We start from the raw sequence: 20,442 nt of genomic DNA on the forward strand, positions 1-20,442 counted from the left end.
CGGGGGTTCCCAGGGTCCGACCACTGCCCCAGTCAGTCTCGGCCCTGAGAAGGACGGCGGGTCCGGGGGTTCCCAGGATCCTATGCTAGGCTGGCTCTTCGGGTCTTCAGCTTGACGACTGGCAAACCCGTTCAGGGGTCCGCCTTATATACAGCTCCCAGGCTCACTCCGCCCCTGGCCACGCCTATTCTCGAGAACCTTCTGGAGGGACCTGGACTATTGCGTAATCCCCCAGCCCCCACTGGGGGCCTGGGGTGTGTACCTCTGGTTCCCAACCACCCTGGCCTAACGGCGTTACTTGATACAGGCCGTACTCGCCGTTGCCCGCCGTTGCCCACCGTTGCCCACTGTTGACCAGTGGCTGACGCTACACCAGGTGAGTAGTGGTAACCGCATGTAACGCTAACAATACCCACTACATATGTACCGTATGTAGCCAACCGTGCTAATGGGATGTTTGGGGGAAGGACAAACTAAACACAATAAACAGTTCTAAAGAAATGAGTTTTCAGTCTATATTTAAAAGTGCATAGCTCCATTAGCTTGTTAATATCAGAAGAAAGAGCGTTCCAGACAGCATCAGAAGCGCATCTGAAAGCGCACGATGCAGTGACGGTCTTTGTTCGATGGCCAGCCAAAAGCTTGTTAGGATGACCGGAGTTCGCGTGATGGTTTATGCTCCTTGACAAGATCAGCAAGGTATTGTGGTTAATTTGTGGCAAGGACTTCGTGTGGAATGAATGCGACCTCAATGTATTCGTTCGGCAACCAGAAGCCAATGTAGCTCAGCGAACACTAGACTGACATGGTCAGATCTTGCATAACCCGTCACAACATGTGCCAGAGAGTTTTGTACATGCTGCAGCTTGGCAATGTTTTTGCCAAACATCCCACAGAGTGAGTTGCAATAATTGAGCCTTGTTGATACTATACTACACGCCACTGTTGGCTATGTCACCACTCAATAGTGGTCGAATGTATCGTAGAGCCCTGATGTGAAAATTGCAGGACTGGACTAAATGGGTTGGGGGGGGTAGGAAAAAGTTGCACACGCCAGCTCCAGCCACCTGAGCGGGGGGCACCAGGAATTGGGGGCACAGCGCCACCGGGGGCCGGTCTCGGCCCTTCGCTGCAGGAGAAACGCGCCCAGCCCGAGTGCAGCGTTCCCAACAACTGAACGGCGGCTGCCGTGTTTCGTCAGAAACCCTCGAGGAGGATTAAACGAAAAACCTCGCAGGAACAACCCTAAAAGTTGACAGGACAAGCCAGGGAGTTGGGGAATCCTGCTCAAGTGAGCGGCAAGGTGGTAATCCACTCACTGTTAACTTCTCCATAGAGTGGCACACACATGTGGTTATCACGTAATTCAGTGTTAAAACAAACTATTAAACCTATTTTCTTTATTTAACCGGGTGTGGCCCACTGAGCTATATAGCTCTTTTTCAGAAGCGACCTGGCTACAAATGGTAGCTTAACGAAGTGGCTCATGTCGAAATTTCAAGCAGCCAAATACACTAAAAGCATGTTTCTAAATGTGTATGGATAAACGGGAGGAAATCCACCTGGCTACGGGGAGAACATGCTAACTCCAACTATAGAGCAGGCATCAAGGTCAGGACCGAACCCACGACGTCCTGCATGCCAGGTGAAGGCGGTAACATCTCGCGACCCTGGCGCCGCCCGTTATTGGGCACATTAAGAAATTTTAACCGCTGAAGCGATGCCACCTCAAGTGGCAATGACGAGAGCAACTTCTGGGCCCGAGGCCTCAATGCAGAACTAAGATCAAATGCTCGAGACTGGAGAATTCTGAACATCGGAATCACCCCCGAGCAATGCTGGCCAGCTGCCCTTTGCGATGCCTCCAGGTCACGCAGCTTGACCACTCCACTTTTCAAAGCAACTCGATTTGACCACGAGTTCCGTAAAACTCGAGACAGAATGTGACAACACAAGGGATCGTGGCTTCGGTTTTAATGGCAGAGCGTGGCCAAGATGCAGGCAGACGCTGCCCGGTCAGCGCTGTGACCCCCGCGTGATTAATTTCATCCTCGCTCCACACTACGCATCTACGCATCACTCGCTACCGGCTCAACAGGGAGCGGCAGCGGCTAGAAACGGTGCGGTCATAAATGGACTTAAATACAATGAAAACGTTTAAAACCTATCTTTTTACAAAACAAAATTGGCACGTTGATTTACTTGTTTAGGTTAGAGTTCAAAGACTGAGGGTCATTTTAAATACGAAGATTTGGGTTTTATTCTCCAAGGGCCCCACTGCCAGCATGCGCACTCCAGCGAGCGGCAGTTAAGCCCAGGGCTGACCCCGGCTGACCCTGGCTGACCCTGGCAGGCCCTGGATGGCCCTGGCTTGCCCTGGCTTGCCCTGGCTGGCCCTGGCTGGCCCTGGCTGGCCCTGGCTGGCCCTGGCTGACCCCTGATGGCCCCGGCTGGCCCCGGCTGGCCCCGGTCACACCGACACACACGTGGCAGGCAGACACGTGGTCAGGGCCTCTGTCCCAGGCGGCTACGCGCTGCCTCGCGTTGCTCCGACATCTTGATGTGCGAGTAGGCCGCGATGCCGGCCAGCGTGCACAGGATCCCGAGCGCCTGGTACGCGGAGAGCGGGTCCTCGAACAGCAGGTACCCTCCCAGCAGCGTCACGCAAAACTTGAAGTGCCCGAACATGTTGTACCTGGCTCCAGGACTCAGGAAAATGTGCCAATGTCTCGGCGCGCATGGTGGTTAACCTGATAAATCAGGGTGGTTGCGCAGCGGTAACACTCGTGCCTCACAGCAAGAAGCACCAGGGTTTGATTCCCAACTCGGGCGCCTTCTCTGTGTGCAGTTTGTATGTTCTCCACATGTTCTGCGTGGGTTTCCTCTGCATTCTCCGATTCCATCCTGCTTCATGATTGCTTGTGTTGCAATCGAAACGTCGTATGCTAGTATTTAATTTATTATTTTCTCTTTATATGTGACTTTACCGAAAGAACCAAAGAGTAATTCCTGCAGTCACGAAAGCTCCAAATTAGTATCCATCCTGCTTCGCTTCCGAGATCTGACGAGGTCAGGTGCATTCCATTGGCCCCATACCAGCAGTGCTCGAGAAACAATGCAGCGCTGCAAATGCTGTAAATTTCCTGCTGAAATTGACACGGACAATCCCCATTGTCCATGTATCGCACTGGACCGGTCTAGGTACGTGAGCGACGCGGGCATTGGTGTCCCACTCAAATACTTGCCGCGGTGGCGAGATGTTAACTATCTCGCCGGATATACAGGAGGTCATGGGTTTGATCCCGACCCTGACATCTGCAAATTTGGAATTTGTGTGTTCTCTCTCCCCGTGACCATGTGGAATGTTCCCTCCACATTCAGAATCAACGTGAGTTTAGAGCATTTGGCTGCTAGAAATTTCCACGTGACAAGCGATTTCGTTAAGCTATCATGTGTCGCGAGGTCAATTCTGAAAAAGAGCTACATAGCTCAGTTAGCCTTACCTGGTAAAATAAAATAAAAATAGTTCAGTCAAGTTTCAATGAGCACATAGCCGTGCTCATCTCCCATTCACAGCCCCAAACCAGGGGTGTTCAACCCTGTGCTGGCTTCCGAAAAAAAATTGGTACTAATCTGGTACTCACTTTATCGGCCCCTAAACGGATGATAGGCTCAGGTGAACCATTGACGAGAATAATGAACTCCAAATCCACAGTATCCTCATACATGTAATGTAGATACAATGGAGGCATAGTGGTTCGCACGTTGCACAATAAACCCAGCAACCTGCCATTGACTGTATGCCACGGATAACACCAGTGGCAGGTAACATCTGAAGCGATCCAGGGCCACCCCCTGCACAAACCCGCAAGGAACCCCATTGCAGACGACAACAAAGTGGAGAGCGGCTGCTGGCGGAGGATACGTGACGGGGGAGGTACTGCCAATGATCCAGTAGATGGACAGGTTGACGGAGAACGCCACCACTCCCGACAGCAGCACCAGCACCTGTGGGCGACGCCAGACTGTGAGCCAGGTAGCATCATGAGTGGAGTATCATGAGTGGAGCTGCACTTGTGGACTATCTTTAGTGGAGTATTATGAGTGGAGCTGCGCTTGTGGACTATCTTTAGTGAAGTATCATGAGTGGGGTATCAGTAACACTCGTAACGAATAATAATGAAGTACATTTGGTGGGGCGGTGGCTCACCACGGTGCCAAGGGACCAGGGGGAGAGGAGGGCGCCCGGCCCCGTGAGCGGCTCGGCCAGGGGCACGACGAACAGCAGCATCGCGCACGACATGGGTGCCTGGTAGTAGAGCAGCTGCATGGAGTTCACCTGCAGCTCCTTTTGCTTCTCCCCCACCCACTGCGTGCGCACGCAACAACGGTAGTGGCCGTTAGTCACTGCTGGGCGACGATGACATACGGACCAGTTTTTCAGAGAAACGACGGAATGTTGAAAAGCAAACAAACATTTTCAAAAATCTTGTGCGACGCTTCGCTGGAGATTACGTGCAGCATCGTCAACTTTAAAATTAGTCCACCAAATTACCGTGAAGCAGACAGTGCGTATTTAGGGTTAATGCAGTATTAACCAGAGCGACCTGCCAGCTCCGAATCACAAACCTCTGCCACAAGCAGTAAATGCACCACCACTAGGTGGCGCTACCACTGAGAGCAGCAAGCCACGACTGGTGCTGCAAGGTTGCTCTTGCTCAAGAGGAAATTATGTTTCATGGGTCTCAATAGGTACATTTCATCTCCTGGTTATAGAAAGTATACAGACCACACACACATAGAGGCGTGAACACGGCCACGTGGCACGAGGCGTGGCGGCCACGTACACACATAGTGTTTCACGCGCAAATCCTGGCACGGGCCGCCACATAGCCTCCGTGTGTGTGCACGTGTGCGATGGACCACAAAGGCCTGCCCTGTGCCTCGGCGCCCGGGTAAATACGCGGCCTCACACAGCTGCGATGATGACCACATTTAAAATGCAGTGCCGGTGCAGACCAAGTTATTTTCTCTCAGAAATTGAACTTTAGAGGCGCGGGAGAATCAATGAAAATTTCCAACAAACACTGATGTGTGCGGCGCAGTGCGAGAGGAGGGAGCTGCCACGAAGCAGAAACGTTCACCGTGCTCGCTTCGAGGGATGACGTGCTCGACAGGGAGGAGGCCCCGCTTGAGACAAGACTCGCAGCTCGAGAAACAATTTGGCACGCACCTTCTTGGTAACTCTCTCCGTTGCTGATCGGAGGGACGGTCGCACAATTTTCAACCGTAGAAGGCAGGGACGTTAAATGGGAGGGGAGGGGTGGGTGGTGAGCGGGGCCCCACGCGCAGTCGCTCGCCACGCGTTTGCCCAAAGCTCACCACTTGGTAGAGAGAGGTGACGACGACACCCAGGGCAGCATACACGCTCCCCAGGACGTTAAACCGCACGTCGTAGAACGAGTTCAGCACAACGCCCATTGTGATGGGGACCTGTCATGGAGAGGGGTGTCAGGAAACGCGGCAAAGTCAGCGTGGTTGAACTCACTGATGTACGACAAAGACAATGGTACCCCGTGTAGCCTTAACAGACTGTTGGCGCGAGTGCTGTTAGCGAGCTCCTATGAAGGCCAGCACGGTACACGAGGGGGGTTGGTGGCCAACACCACACCCGGCCGCCCTTGTCTCTCCAGTGGCGATGTTTACACACCGCACCACGTACTCATCTGAGGCTGAGTCGACCTAGGGGAGGCCCAGGACCAGTTCAGATAATCGTCACAGGTGTTGGCCATGAGCGGGAATAGAACTCGCGTCGCCGGGTTGGTAGCGCAGCGCGCTAACCGCTACGCGAACCTCTACACGGTGGTGCACAAGCATACACACAGGCGTGCACATCCTCAAGGAGGAGCGCACACGCAATGAAAACCCCGCACTCGCGTCCACACACGGGGTGTCACTGGATGCAGGCGATGGCACTCGTACGCCCAGAAGAGTGAGCCTCACAGACAAGTCTTCGGCTGACAACTTGAGCAAAGTGACAGTCGTCCACTGGTGCTGACAAGTAAAATCATGAGTGAGCATTTTCCCTTAATATGCATTCCTTAAGGTGCACTATTTTAATAATAAATGGTTAACAGTACAGTGGTTAACTACATGCAAGTCGTGGATGTTTTCACAAACACAGAAAAAACATTTATGGAGGGGCACAACTGGAATACAACACAATATGTAATACCAATCGGACAGAGAGACCTGGGACAGGGAGGCCTGGAACAGAGAGATCTGGGATCTAAAGAGACCGAGACCAAGGAGACCTGGGACAGGGAGACGAGGGAGAGGGAGATCTGTGACAGGGAGATCTGGGGCAGGGAGGCCTGGGACAGGGAGATCTGGGATCTAAAGAGACCTATACCAAGGAGACCTGGGACAGGGAGATCTGGGATCTAAAGAGACCGAGACCAGGGAGACCAGACCGAGGAGACCTGGGACAGGGAGACCTGGGTCAGGGAGGGGAAGCATTGAGAGGATCTGCCACTCACCAACGTGAGCTGAACCTTGGCTGAGAAGCGCCTCCCGTAGAAGACGGTCTGCAGCGCCACGATGACCGGCGTGGTCATGGCCTTGGCGAGCTGATAGGTGCCCACCGTGTTGCTCCTCAGTGACAGGTTGGTGAGCGCCACGAATCCGCAGAAGCTGAGCGCCAGGGGCAGCAGCTGGCGCGGGGAGAGCGTCCGGGGGGCGAAGAGCGCCATGCGGCGGCACAGCTCGAGGCCGAGCGCCGTGCAGGCGAAGTGGAGGAGCGTGAGGCTCAGGCTGGGGAAGCCGTGATGCTCGTACAGCCACTTGTTGAGAAACACCACGGCCACGGACGACGCGAAGTTGCACAGCATGGCGCACGCCACGCGCCTCGGCGTCGGAGGCATCTCCTCCTGCGTGGAGATCACAGCGGCCAGGGCGATACTCAGTGATGGCAGGAGTGCGGGAGAAGATGAGTGATGGAGATGGGTGATGGAGGAGATGGTAGAGAAGGTGGGTGATGGAGGAGGAGGCGTGGGGTTCGAACCTGCGTGTCCGGATCCTCGGGACGCGGAGGAGACGTGGCGAGGACCTGGAGCCCCGTGACTCCGGGTGCCGCGGATCGCGGGAGGACCTCGTGGGGTGGGGGGCGAGGGAGCCTGGGGCTCGGCGAGGAGGAGGGCGAGGGGGGTGGGGGGCTCGGCGAAGAGGAGGAGGACGAGGAGGGGGGGTCCCCGGGTCCCGCTCTAGGGCGCCGGCTCCCGTCGGGATGCGCAGCGAAGCCGCCGCGGAGCAGCGCAACGCGTGCGCATCTCACGGGGTGATGATGATGTTGGTGGTGGTGATGTTGGTGGTGGTGATGTTAGTGGTGGTGATGTTGGGATGATGTTGGTGGTGGTGTTGGAGTGATGTTAGTGGTGGTGTTGGAGTGATGGTGATGTTAGTGGTGGTGGTGTTGGTGATGTTAGTGGTGATGTTGGTGGTGATGTTGGAGTTATGTTAGTGGTGGTGTTGGAGTGATGGTGATGTTGGGGTGGTGATGTTGGGTGGTGATGTTGGGTGATGTTAGTGGTGTTGGAGTGATGGTGATGTTCGTGGTGATGTTAGTGGTGTTGGAGTGATGGTGATGTTCGTGGTGATGTTAGTGGTGTTGGAGTGATGGTGATGTTGGGTGGTGATGTTAGTGGTGTTGGAGTGATGGTGATGTTCGTGGTGATATTAGTGGTGTTGGAGTGATGGTGATGTTCGTGGTGATGTTAGTGGTGTTGGAGTGATGGTGATGTTGGGTGGTGATGTTAGTGGTGTTGGAGTGATGGTGATGTTCGTGGTGATGTTAGTGGTGTTGGAGTGATGGTGATGTTCGTGGTGGTGTTGGTGTCAGAGTGAGGATCGGGGCGCTCCCGGCGCCGCCACCTCAATGGGAGTCGGGGGCGCGCTCTGATGACGCGGGGCACCCCCCCCTCCCCCCTCGTCCTCCCCCTTCCCCGCCGTGGCAGGCGGAGCTGTCCGGGGCTGAGCTCAGGAAACATCCCCCATCCCAACTCATTCACCCCAAGGGAGGTGGTCAACGCAGTTCGGCGTCGCGGTTGCGATCCACTCATCTCGCCATTCAGAGGCGAATCGCCGCCGCTGCTGCTGCTGGTCGCGTGTGGAACGTCGAATTATCCCGAGACGGAGAGAGACGGACTGTGACTGTGTCTGTGGGGAGCGGTGGGTGTAGTGGTTAGCGCGCTGCGCTGCGAACCCGGCATCCCGAGTTCGATTCCCACTCACGGCCAATACCGGAGACGATTGTCTGAACCGGTCCTGGGCCTCTTCCCCCTAGGTCAACTCAGCCTCAAATGAGTACCTGGTGCGGTGTAAAAACATCACCACTGGGGAGACAAAGGCGGCCGGGCGTGATTCCGGCCACCCACCCCTCGTGTGCCATGCCGGCCTTCACAGCTGCTGCTCGCTAACAGCACTTGCCCCTACAGCCTGTTACAGGCTACACGGGGGATCTTTGTCTTTGTACAGCTGCGACGGTGCTGTTTGTCGCGGGCCGTGTACCCGTGGTGAACGTGTGCGTGCATCCACCGGACAGCTTTGAAGAAGAGCTTCGGAGCTCTTCGGATTCCTCCAGTTTAAATGTCTCATCTGACTCATCCCGAGCTGCTGTCTCGGCGGTCGATTGCTGCGGCCTGGGGATCACCTCCCCCGCGCCCCGCCCCCGCACGCCCCCCCCCACGCCCCCACCCCACGCCCCGCCCCCAGGCTGCTCGGCGATCGACTGCTCGGCCTGGCAGCACAGCACGTGCAGCGGCCTCGTGGTGCGGGTAACACTCCGGGCACTCATTAACACTCACCATCACTCACTCTCTCATCCACATTCACTCACTCTCATTCATTCACTCACTGGTTTGTGCTCGGCGGGTGCGTGTTGCTGCTGCTGCCGGGGAGTGAATGAGCGCTGAGCGGGTGGGGGGGGGGTGCGCTGCTGCTGAGGCCTAGCGGGGCCGCACGCGAAGCCAGCGGGGCTCTCCCCGCGTGCGATTCGCCGGTCCCCGCGGTCTCCTCAAGTGCGGCTCGGCCTAGAGGCCCTCAGCCGCTTCCACGGACGCGCGCGAGTGAGCGGCTCCCCCGTTGCTTGGCTCAGCCTCGTGGAAATCCTTTAGAGTACGGCTCCTGGGATCATGGCTCAGGTTAGGACGGCTCGCGTTAAGCGCGTGGCCTGGAGCCGTGACGCGCTCGAACCTGAGCCGGAGTCGAACCTGTAGGCCGTAAGGTGAACTAGGAAAAAGTGGGTAGAAAATGATTTTCGTTCCCACACCTAGGAACTACTTTTTAAATGATTTTTTTTCATAGACAAAACCATTTTCGACTTTATGTTAAAAGTTCTCCGCAAAATATCCTGCAGTTTTTTTTCAAAATCCATAAATGTATATAATTGTGAATTGGAAAAAACGAAAATCTTATGCTGCTGGTTTTGTTTGTAACTTTATTTATATACATTTTAGCAACACCAAATATCTCTCAAACTGACACTTATACATGTACCTAAACACTTGAGACAGGTTTTGGTGCATTATATACTCAAGTGTGAATGTAGACCATGAAATATGGCACATTTGTAGAAACTATGCTTCAACTTCACGGATTGGCACTAAGCAAAATTAAACATAAACATTTTAAATTTAGCAAAACTGTGATGTTTTGTACATCAAAATTTTCAGTAGGTACTGTGTAATCACAGAAAGATACAAATATAAGCACACTTTGGCCCAAGTTGGCTGAAATGACTCGAAATGCTACACTGTCCCCTTGTTTTAGAATGCTGCCAAAAAAAATTACAATTCAACCACAGATTCTTTACAGCTCAAAATCACCTTAAATTATAACAGCGCATATTTAATCATCGGTATCATCCCTATCACTATCAGAGCCATCATCCCATGTAGGTCTTCTGTTTCCTGTGAAACATTTGCACAATTTTGGCACCGCCATAAATCAGTACAAGACAGTCTTGCAGATATACAGGAACATCTTCCAGTCTCACATTTACTATGCTTGCAACTGCAGTGGACTGCCTGCAACACACTTTCAGGAGCAGGATTTCTAGTCATCCAGGTCACTGTTAACTCACCATCCTCGAGGTGCCATCCATTGCCAACGGGTGAAAGGGCACACATTATACCTTTCAGAGAATGTCTCATTATGGCTCCTTGGTAGTTTGCCCTTTTTCAGTGTTGGTACAGGGCGTCACTTGTCGGGGGCATGGATAGTTCTGGAAAAGCTGACGATGCCATACAGAATGCTTTGTATCTTGCATCGTTCACATTTTCGGCAGATGACTGGCCATACAGGTGGCACACATATGTGCAAAGTAGCTCAAAGGTAGACTGGTCTAGGTTAAAACTGATACCCAGATTTGTAAAAGCAGTCAGATACAGTGATACCTCGGTTCACGAACTTAATTCGTGAACTGACTCTGGTCGCGAACCGAATTGGTAGTGAACCGAGGCACATTTTCCCCTAGGGTTGAATGTAAATCCGGTTAATCCGTTCTGACCTTTTTTTTTGGTTTTTGAAGCACAAAAATATGAAACAAATTACAATACACATTAGTACTGTACAGTATAGTAATGTATAAAGAGAGAACACTAACCTTGCTTGAGATGACTTCAGTAAGCACTCAAACGGGTGAACTGTACAATACAGTAAGTACAGTATTGTACAGTACAGTAGTACAGTACTGTATGTGCTAAAACGCACACAAAAAGCAAAAAGTCATGAAAGTGTCTTCACAGTACTCACAGTACTTTTTTCTGTGTCTCCTCTTCTCTCCACGATCTTCCTACAGGAAGTCACGACCATGTGACAGCCTGGAAATAGCATTAAAATGGCCGCGGCTCCTGTTCGTGAACCGAAGCGGAGTTCGTGAACCGGAGCATATTTTTATGAACTTTTCTGTTCGTGAACCGAGTTGTTCGTGAACAGAAGCGTTCGTGAACCGAGGTATCACTGTATTCCTCTTTCTCACAAGCAACAGAAAATGCCTTTCTTTTGCCTTTGCCATAAAAGGCACTTGTAGAGTCACAACCTGAGAAGGTATGGATCCCAATAAGTGCCAAACAGACACTTGTGCCAAGAGCTGACGACACCTTAGCTAAGTCAATGAGCCTTGTTTTGTTGCCAACCCCCGTGAAAATATACAACCTACATGGTAAATCTGGCTGCAGACTTAAAGAAATCACTGCCACATCAGTATCAGGGCTCTTGATGACTACAGTTTGATGTTCCTGTGCAGCATGTTGAAAAACACCCTGGTGTCACATTCCTCATGATCACATGTCAGATCTTCAACAGCACTGAGAGTATGTAAACCCTCCATTACAGTCACGCAGTGACACAGGTCTCCATGTGCTATGTACAAGCTTAAGTCCTTTCCCACAGTGGTAAGATCAGCCTCTCGCCACACAACATAGAGGAATTCTGCCAGTGCTTCTTTGTTCCATCTGATATAAACTTTTTCCATTGTGTTGGTGTCTTCTGATCCCGTCCATAAATTTTCACCAGTTGTGTACCACCACCAGCTCTACGTGACCGTTCTAGGTTTTTAATACTCATTTTTGGATACTGGTCAATCACAAAGTCTATCCGTGTACAGTTGTGTTTCAGAGCAAGTTTGACTATGTACTGCAGTATGGTCTCTGCAAGCTCTCCAAAGTTACTTGGTATTGACCGAATGGCTTGAATGACTGCCATGCCATCAAAGAGAATAGCTCCATTTGTCGGAACTTTGTCAACTAAACAGTCTCCACCTTTGGTTTCCAATAAATCCATGAGAGCTGATTTGTTTGTTTTAGCAAGTGAACCATCAGCACTGCCTAAAGGATATGACACAGTTCCCAAGGAGCAAGACAGAATTTCCCGCAGGTCAATTTTTCTACTTTGACCTATGACAAGTAATCTGGAGAATAGTTTCTTGTCGGCACGTAGAATCACTTCCTTGCCTGCTGCAGATTTTTTCTTTGTCTTTGCTTGGTCACTAAAGGTCTTGAGTTTTTGTGTTTTGATGGGAGCAAATATGTCAACTGATGGTGATAACAGTCTTTGGTCCATAAACTCTTTGACAGCATTTCCCCCTTTTCCGGAGCTGCGAGCAAATCCCACATGATTTCTTCAGCTGCTACTGTCCCAGAGCTAAGACACACAATGCCATCTTGGTGTGTGTCAAAAGGATTCAGCATGGAATCTAGGGTGGAAATGATTCTGGTCACAGCCCTTTCATCAGCATGAATTCGTGTGCTGTCAAGGTCTTTTCGTTTCTTTATATCGGGAGATTTACCTGCGATTGCCTCACATTGTCTTGCTATGGCAGCCCTTTCATGTTGCGACAATATCCAGCGATATACTGCAGCCCGATTCTGTGTTAACCCTGTCCAAACACCCTTTGTCTTGGAATCTCTGTTGCATGTTTGCTCAATGGCCTGGTCACAAGCAATCGAGGCAAATCCATGGACACTTTGACGTTGGACAGTCCACTGGTCTTTAACACTGAGCTCACTGTGGCAAGAAGGATGTGTGAGGGGCAAATTGATCATTTCCAGCCAGTAAGAAGATAAATACCTGGCATAATTTACACGATTGTACGCAAAAAACCATGCCATCATCAAGCGCACTGTTGACAGGTGAAGCTGCCAATCCGATTCTCGTGTTGCTCTCACAAATAGAAGGAGTATCTGTACCATGTCGATGTATGAACTCCAGAAGGCAAACGTTGGGTTTTCTGCACTTCTTCGTTTAACAAAGTCTTCATATTTCGAACACATTTTGTCAAATATCTCATTTGCACACAAAACAACCATTGTTCTGTCCGGGAATGCACATTTGATCTCATTGATGACATCCAGACACTCATATCTCTCCTCTTGTGGCAGATAATCTAAGAAGGTGAGAAGTCTCATGCGTTGCAGACTCTCATACAGAAGTTTGTGTGCCCTCATGCTGCGGTTGTAATGATGACCACTGATCACTCCATTGATGGATCCTGGGGCAACAACTTTGGTCTCAATGAGTATGTCTTGCAGTCCTGCATCTCCAAACCTTTTTCCTAGAATGCTCAGGTAGGACATGCATGTGTGAAATTCACCTAGTCTAATCACTTTACGCTGAGTAAAGTCATCATCTTTCCAGCGGATTTGCTGAGCTTTGGCATATATAGCTTTGTCAAAAACTAACACTATATGGTCCAGTTCTAGCTGATTATAAATTTGGACACTTCGCTTCAGAATTGTGTTTACTGTTGACATCTCTGTCGGTGAAGCCTCAATGACTGGAAGATAATACAGTGCTGACTTTTGCAGAGTGCCATCACCTTGAAGTAATGTATGTAAACCTGTCCAGCTTGGTATTGTGCATCTTTCAGCATCTATGGACTTTACAAAAACATATGCCAGTTCAGTTTGTACAGCAGACACCGTGTTCAATTTGTATGTGTCCGCCTGTAATGGAACACTTTCCTGATGAAACAAGTTCTGTGGTCCTTGTCTATTAGACTGATGGTACTGTTCGACAGGGATGATAGGGGGTACTTTCAATGAGGGTTTTCCCTTCTGTAGTGGTTGTTTGTTTGTTGTTGACACAGGTTCAACTACAGAACTTTGGAGCATAATCCCATTTGTGTGGTGGGTAGTTCCACGACCTGACAGTGTCTCCTCCCCAAAGTCAATATTGTCCCACACAAGTATTGTAGGAACCTTCTTTGAGAATCCCTTTGGTATTTTGTCTCTGCCATCTACTAGTTGAAGTTGGGCAAGGCTAGTTGTCTAGACTGACAACTGTGTCCCATGCTGCACAATGTCCTAGTCTATTTAGAAGTGACACAATTTGTGATGAACCTGTTAAATGGCAAACCGTTAGACCAAGACACAATGATTTAGGGGTCTGCCTCCGACCCTTAGATGCAAGATACACAATGTATTGACAGATAGATATCACTTTTAGGTTCAAATCATCTGGAATATCAACATAATGGGCCAGTGTTGGTTCCTCAGTTGCACCAATAATCCAGGAAATCAGATTGCACAGTTCAATTGGAACGACAGATTTTGCCTCGCTCACATTTAGGTCATCTGATGTGGGTGGCCACGGGCATTTCATACCGGGAGAATCACACAGAAGCATCTTTAATATTAATGCCGCACTGTAAAGTGTCCTCGTGTCCTCTGCAGTATTGATGGAGGCCATTGAACTTGGTCTTTGTGGACCAGCTTTTGCACTAGCCCTGTTTTCACAGTCACTTTCGCTAATTACCTCAGTTGACTCTGTTGTTTCTGTACCTGATGGATGAGGTAGCCTGTCTATCAGCTTATCTGCAGACAATGTCTCAACGAAAACCATCTCACTTATGTTGCGTTTCTTGGGGGAGTGAAACACCAGCTGGGGGAAATCACGGGCCAACCTCCTACTTTTGAAATGTGAAATGTGAGGGAATTATTAATTAATATTTATTAATATAAAATATTGCTAACTCACTGTTCTTCTGAGGTCACAGTAACTGATGCACTAGACTTTGTCAAGAACCTGGTGTACTGTCTATAACAGGACTTGTGGTATCGCACCTCCAGAGACACACAGTCTTTGTCTCGAATATGCACAAGAATGCTAGTGTCTTCTTTCATCTCAGCAGCTTTCAGCAAATTGCCTGTAAATAAATAAATAAAACCTAATTAAACTAATAAAAAACTGTGTTAAGAGTTAAACAATATTGAGTGTTCTGGCTGTAGCTGTATGCAAAACAATGCAAATCTGTCTCTGACTGTAAAATAAACATTACATAAATTATGTAATTGTAATTGAAAGTTAGCCATGGTACCCAGCATAAGGGAATAAAAGTTCAAACGTGTGTGTTTGTGTGTGTGTTTTGTTTTTACCTACCTGCTGACGTTTCTGCCTGTGAAAGATGGTCCTTCTGGCGTTTGCCTCCCACAGGAATGTACTTGTCCGTTTTATTACAAATTATGCACAAGACAGAAAGCACAGGACCAGCACAAGCTACTGGCAGGCCGGTCCTGGACCTAAGTTTTTTTGCGGGACAATCAACTACCGCGATACTAACGTTACTACCCGATGTCACAGACTGGCCTTGATCTTGAGCTTCAGGACACTGTGGCCCGTTTCTCGGCCGCATCCAAGCGCTTTTTGTCAATGAAACGCCTGTAGTAAGTGGAGTGAAATCCAGCGTCTTCGGGAACATTGTCAAACTCGATTTCTAGACAATGTTTGTATGTTTCTGCTATTCTCCGATTCTCACCTTGCAAAAAAAGCCACTGTTTGACGCAGTTTCTGAATGTATCCCACCGTGTGCGTGTAAAATCCTTTGATTCTTCTTTCTTTATGGACGTGAGATGCATGTAGCATTGTTTAAAATACTTTTTACGGACTTTTGAAGGAGGTCTGGCCGTAATTTCCTCCTCTTCACTACTCGATATTGACAACAAGGGCGCAGACATCTTGGACTGTTTACCTCTCGTCCCAAAAAAGCGGCCACCTTATTGGTCTAGCGGGAAGCACGTGACGATTGTTCCGCGAAGCCTCATCACTGATGATCAAAATATGATTACGCGAGGAAAGAAATATTGCCGACTTTAAACAGTAATAAAAAATAAACTGCAGGATTAGACATGGAGAACTTTTATTTTCACGCCCAAAAACAATAGATCTTTTTATTAGAATGAAAGGAATTTAGTGCCCCATATATGGGAACGGGATTAAACGTAAAACGTCTTCACCTTACGGCCTATGAGCCGGGATGCGACTGAGAGTTCTGGCAAACGGCGCAGTGCTGCTGCTGTGTGAGGCGTCGCTGTCGATCGCACCGACAGCGTCAACCGGGCACGCACCCCCCGGGACTGATCACATCGCCACAGCCACTTGTGAAGTCGGCATCGATTGGCTTTTGGATAAACTGCCACCCCCCCCCCCCCCCCGTCAAAGTAATGTGGAATTTCCACCACTGGTCTGTAAACGCAAACGGCTGAACGCCGCGCAATGCTGTCGAGAACGTGGATGTCACAGCTGGGGCCGTGCGCGTTACATCCGGATGGAGACGCCTTTGGTGAACTCGCACGGACGACCCTCAGGGTTGGCACCCATCACCGGGTTCGGCTTTGCGCGTGTGCCGAGAGTGGAATCCGCTGCGTTTGTCTCAACGGTGCGGAAGTTCACGGCCACCCCCATCGCAACAAGCGCTGTTGATGTTCAGGGGAGGGTTGTGCCAACACCAAGAATATTCACTGCGCTGTGCGTGAGCCACCGCTGCGGCGCCACCTCTCACGCTGGCCATGGGGGGTTTCTAATGGTGGTTGTTGTGTGGTTTCCATGACACACCACCACAGCTTTGAGGCTCCAGCATGGGTCTCACGAAGCAGTATCTGCGCTACGCGCCGGGTGCCGTGTTCGGGCTGGTGGCGTCGGCCCGCGCCAACGCCGTCTTCGTGGCACTGCGCGGGGAGCGCTCCCGCTTCGCCGCCGTGGCCACGTGCGAGCTCGTGGTCGTGTGGGACCTGCGCAAGGGCGAGAAGGTGAGAGGGTGACCGCGCCACTCAAACAAACAAACAACTTTATTTTATTTTACCAAGTAAGACCCACTGAGGTATTTACTTGTTTTTCAGAAGCGACCCGGCCACAAATGATAGCTCGAAAGTTGCCCATTATTTTGGACTTTATAGCACCAAAATAATCGAGGCTGAATGGCAGCTCTGAGATCTACACACGCTTGTGTACATAGGGCTATACTCTAAACTAAGCTATTTTTATTTTTACCAGGTAAGGCCCACTACTGAGCTCTAGCTCTTTTTCAGAAGGGAACTTGGCCAACACAAATGATAGCTCAGTGAAGTAGTGGCTTATCGGCAGGTGGAAATGCATAGCAGCAGCCAAATATTCTAAACGTGTGACATTTGTTCTAAATGTGGAGGGACAAAACCGGAGGACCCGGCAAAAAAATCAACGCGACTACGGGGAGAGCGAGACATGCAAACTCCAAATGTATAGGCGGCAGGGTCAGGATCAAACCCATGACCTGCATACTGGGCGAGGTAGTTAACATCTCGCCACCGCGGCACCCCACCCTACTTCACGGCACTCCGCACACCTCCACGTGGGGTCCGCGGAGTATGTATGTGTTCTATTACGAAGTAGTCGTTGTGTTCCTGAAGAACACTGCGTTATGTAAAAATCGCGTTATACAATTTCGGCTAAGGCTGAACAAATACTGAGGTACGTGGTTAGCATCTGGAAGCATCCAGCAGCATCCGGCCTTGTGTGATGCGACGCTGAGGCAGCCGTACAACTGCGGATTCCTACTCGCGTAACGTCATTCTGTTCACTCAATCGCATTGTATCCAATTCGCACCTGCATTATTAAAAATGTGTTGCCTGATACATTCATCACGTTATATCCAAGTCTCATGAAAACAACACGCACTTATAGGAGAACAGTCTTGGATATACCACCATACGTAGCCAACCTTGCTCAGCGGAGGTGCGGGTGAAGGACAACAAACGAAACCCAATCAGCAGTTCCTCGCGCGGTTGGCCCCTGGCGCAACACTTGCCGCGCGCCGGTGGCCTCCTTGCACAGCCCAGCCCTTTCCCAGCAGACCGATGAACCCGGGCGAGAAGCGTGGCGTTGGGGCAGAATCCCTAGCTTACAATGCTCGTGTAAATCCAACTGAATGTAAACGCACGGGAGGGTTGCGTGTTCAGGCACGGGCCATGTTTTCGTGGCCGTGGGTGGATGGCTCAGCTCGGCACGGCTTCCTGCTGGCCCTGGAAATACAGCAAAAGTTTTGCCAGGGTTTAGCATCGCAAGCGCGAGTGCATCCAGGCACACTGTGGGTGGTGGCACCCGCTGACACTCTTGGGCACGGTGCCTATTGTAATAATTTAGCACGTTTGGTATTTGCGCCATGCTCATAGCGCAAGGCTATCACGTAGGCGCCACATTTCACAAGACGCAGTCGACAGTACTTTCATAGTCGGGGGAGATGTTGCTATGTGTAATCCTGGGTAATTAGGGTAAAAATATAAAATTTGCACCGTGATGCCGGCACGCAATGGCCAACTCGCTTTAAATGACGTTAAGGGATTTTGAACATGGTCTGTGAAGCGGACAGCATGAAATTGTACAGTGAATACCCCGTAGTACTGACGCGCTCCTCATGATCCTTGGGTTGTCGCTGGCAAGTTCACTCCGTGAACACCTATCAGGGTCGGCTCAAGCAGCTAACACGCGCTGCCAGGAGGCCGTGTGTCACCGGCACTGTAGTCCACGTGGCATTAGTAGCACCAGGGTGGCACTGCCAGCTGCAGCAGGGCTGACGAAGCGTGCTCGTGCAGGTGCTCGTCATCCCGGGAGACAAGTCGGAGGTTACGCGGCTGGCCGCTGCCCCTTGCCGGGGTCGGCACGGTGGGGAGGAGCAGGGCTATGCCGCGGGTGTGGAGCTGGCTGCTGGGCACGTGGATGGGGCCGTGCGCCTGCTGAGCCTGATAACAGGCGAGAAGCGCGTCACCTTCACAGGCCACCGCACCGCCATCACGGCGCTGGCGTACCACCCCGACGGCACGCGCCTCGTTTCCGGCTCGCAGGTATGCCCGCTGGTGGGGGGGGGCTCGCAAGGGTGGGCGTGGGGGATCTGGGGGTTGCGACCCCACGCCGGGTCACCATACTTGGGGTTCGGGTTATGAGTATTGTGCAGATAATACACACGTAGAGAGAGAGGACAACTAGAGGCGCGAGGTGGAACCACAGACGAGCGGGAAATTCACCCACGCAGCTAGCCGGCTCCAACAATTGCCAAAGCACTGCGGTCCTCCGCGCATATTAAGATCGTATCGGCATGCCCGCGAGCGCCATGTCGATGACCGCCGCCGTTTCGTTGCAGGACACGGATGTCATCGTGTGGGACGTGGTCGGGGAATGCGGCCTCTACCGTCTCAAGGGCCACAAGGATGCCGTCACCTCGGCGCGCTTCTTCTCCACAAAGAACGTGCTCCTCACCGGGTGAGGCGCTCGCCGGCAGCTCGCAGTGGCATGGAGGACGGCGTCTCTAGGGGGAGGCGAAGGCCCAGGAGACCCAAGATGCCGCGTTCCCGGGCTTTTGTGTGGGTAGTCAGCATCGGCTGTTTACGGAGCGACCAGTCTGTGCCACAGGAATGTGGAATTTCCACCAGTAGGCATGAGGACCGCCCAAGCCTCGTGTGAGTGGAGAGACGGGGATCGCCGCGTGCACGAAACGAGCGCTGTCAAGGGAAACGCGGGTGATGACTCGGCCGCCGCCTCTGTCGGTGCGTGGACTAACGCGGGTTGTGGGGGGGGGGGTTCTTTCTCTTCTTGTGCAGCTCCAAAGACTCTTTTGTGAAGTTCTGGGACCTGGACACCCAGCACTGCTTCAAGACCTTGGTTGGGCACCGCTCCGAGGTGTGTTGAGTGTGACTCTCTGTACAGGCGCGGGGAACGGTGGCGCATCGTTTTGTGTGCTTCGCTACGAACCCTGCAGACTGACTTCAAATCCCATTCACGACCAACAACAGTGACAAATATTTTAAAAGGTTCTGGGCATCCCCTATATCGACTCTAAAATGAGTACCTCTGCGGTGTGTAAATATCAACACTGGGGAGACAAAGGTGGCCGGGCGTAGTGTTAACCACCCACTCGTGTGCCGTGCCAGCCTTAATAGGTGCTCGCTAACATTACTTTCCCCAACAGTCTGTAAAGGCTATACTGGGGATCTGTGTGAGTGTGTCTGAATGTGTGCGAGTCTTTGTACAGCTCCTCCATTCCAATCCTCGGCCTTCCTCGCATTCTGTTCCCTTCCGTTCTTCAATAATGTCCTTCGTCATCAACCGGTGCCCACGTAGAATGCGTCCAGTCCAGATCTCCTCTCTCCTCCCAATGACTTCCTCTATCGGTCTTCTTTACTTCATGCCATTCAAGATGTCTTCATTGGGCATCTTCTCTGTCCAGCCCAGACACTCTCTGCATCCTTCTCCACTGAGTTGTGGACATGAGCAACATTCGCATCCTGTGGCTTCTCTGAGCGATGGCAGTGTGGGTTAAGGTTAAAGCACTGCAATCACTGTTCTTGTAAAGCTCCTCTTGCTGTTCATGTTAACCCTTTCCCATTCCGATGACGTACGTGTACATTATCAGTTCTTTCGATTCTGTTGCGATGACGTACACGTCAAAGGCCATGCGGGGAGGGCGTGTGCGCAGTTTCGCGCCAGCTATCATCGAGTGCGGTCGTGTCGCTACAGTTCTCTGCGGGGAGTACAATGTCTTTAAAAACAGCGGCGCTCTGCCTCTCTAAATAAAATTAACGCTAACTGCTTGCGCGTTCCGAGATTCAGCATTGAGCGGGACCCTCCCTCCAATTTGCAGA

The 20,442-nt window shown here is 51.3% G+C and overlaps 2 protein-coding genes across 3 annotated transcripts in view; one reads left to right on the forward strand and one right to left on the reverse strand.

The window, feature by feature from the left end:
- Positions 1-20: 20 nt before the first annotated feature.
- On the reverse strand, positions 21-8,722 carry SLC35E3 (solute carrier family 35 member E3). Its single transcript, XM_078860785.1, has 6 exons — positions 7,064-8,722; positions 6,540-6,929; positions 5,383-5,493; positions 4,211-4,369; positions 3,926-4,008; positions 21-2,695 (listed from the first exon to the last, which is right to left on the reverse strand). Exons 2-6 carry the CDS (start codon positions 6,921-6,923, stop codon positions 2,506-2,508), a joined length of 927 nt encoding a protein of 308 aa, XP_078716911.1. The 5' UTR covers positions 6,924-6,929; positions 7,064-8,722; the 3' UTR covers positions 21-2,505.
- Positions 8,723-8,750: 28 nt separating this feature from the next.
- The window catches only part of WDR3 (WD repeat domain 3), a 32,706-nt gene continuing 21,014 nt past the window's right edge, over positions 8,751-20,442 (forward strand). Inside the window, exons 1-5 of one of the 2 annotated variants that reach the window (XM_078860786.1) lie at positions 8,751-8,825; positions 16,395-16,580; positions 18,400-18,648; positions 18,945-19,063; positions 19,402-19,480. In XM_078860786.1, coding sequence (XP_078716912.1) covers positions 16,410-16,580; positions 18,400-18,648; positions 18,945-19,063; positions 19,402-19,480 — 618 coding nt within the window. In that variant the 5' untranslated portion in view covers positions 8,751-8,825; positions 16,395-16,409. Of the gene's footprint in view, positions 8,826-13,058; positions 13,073-16,394; positions 16,581-18,399; positions 18,649-18,944; positions 19,064-19,401; positions 19,481-20,442 lie in introns of those variants that run through there. The other variant, XM_078860787.1, reaches the window with a different exon arrangement.

Source organism: Lampetra fluviatilis, chromosome 11 (assembly GCF_964198595.1).
Source record: "Lampetra fluviatilis chromosome 11, kcLamFluv1.1, whole genome shotgun sequence".
NCBI classification, from domain to species: domain Eukaryota; kingdom Metazoa; phylum Chordata; class Hyperoartia; order Petromyzontiformes; family Petromyzontidae; genus Lampetra; species Lampetra fluviatilis.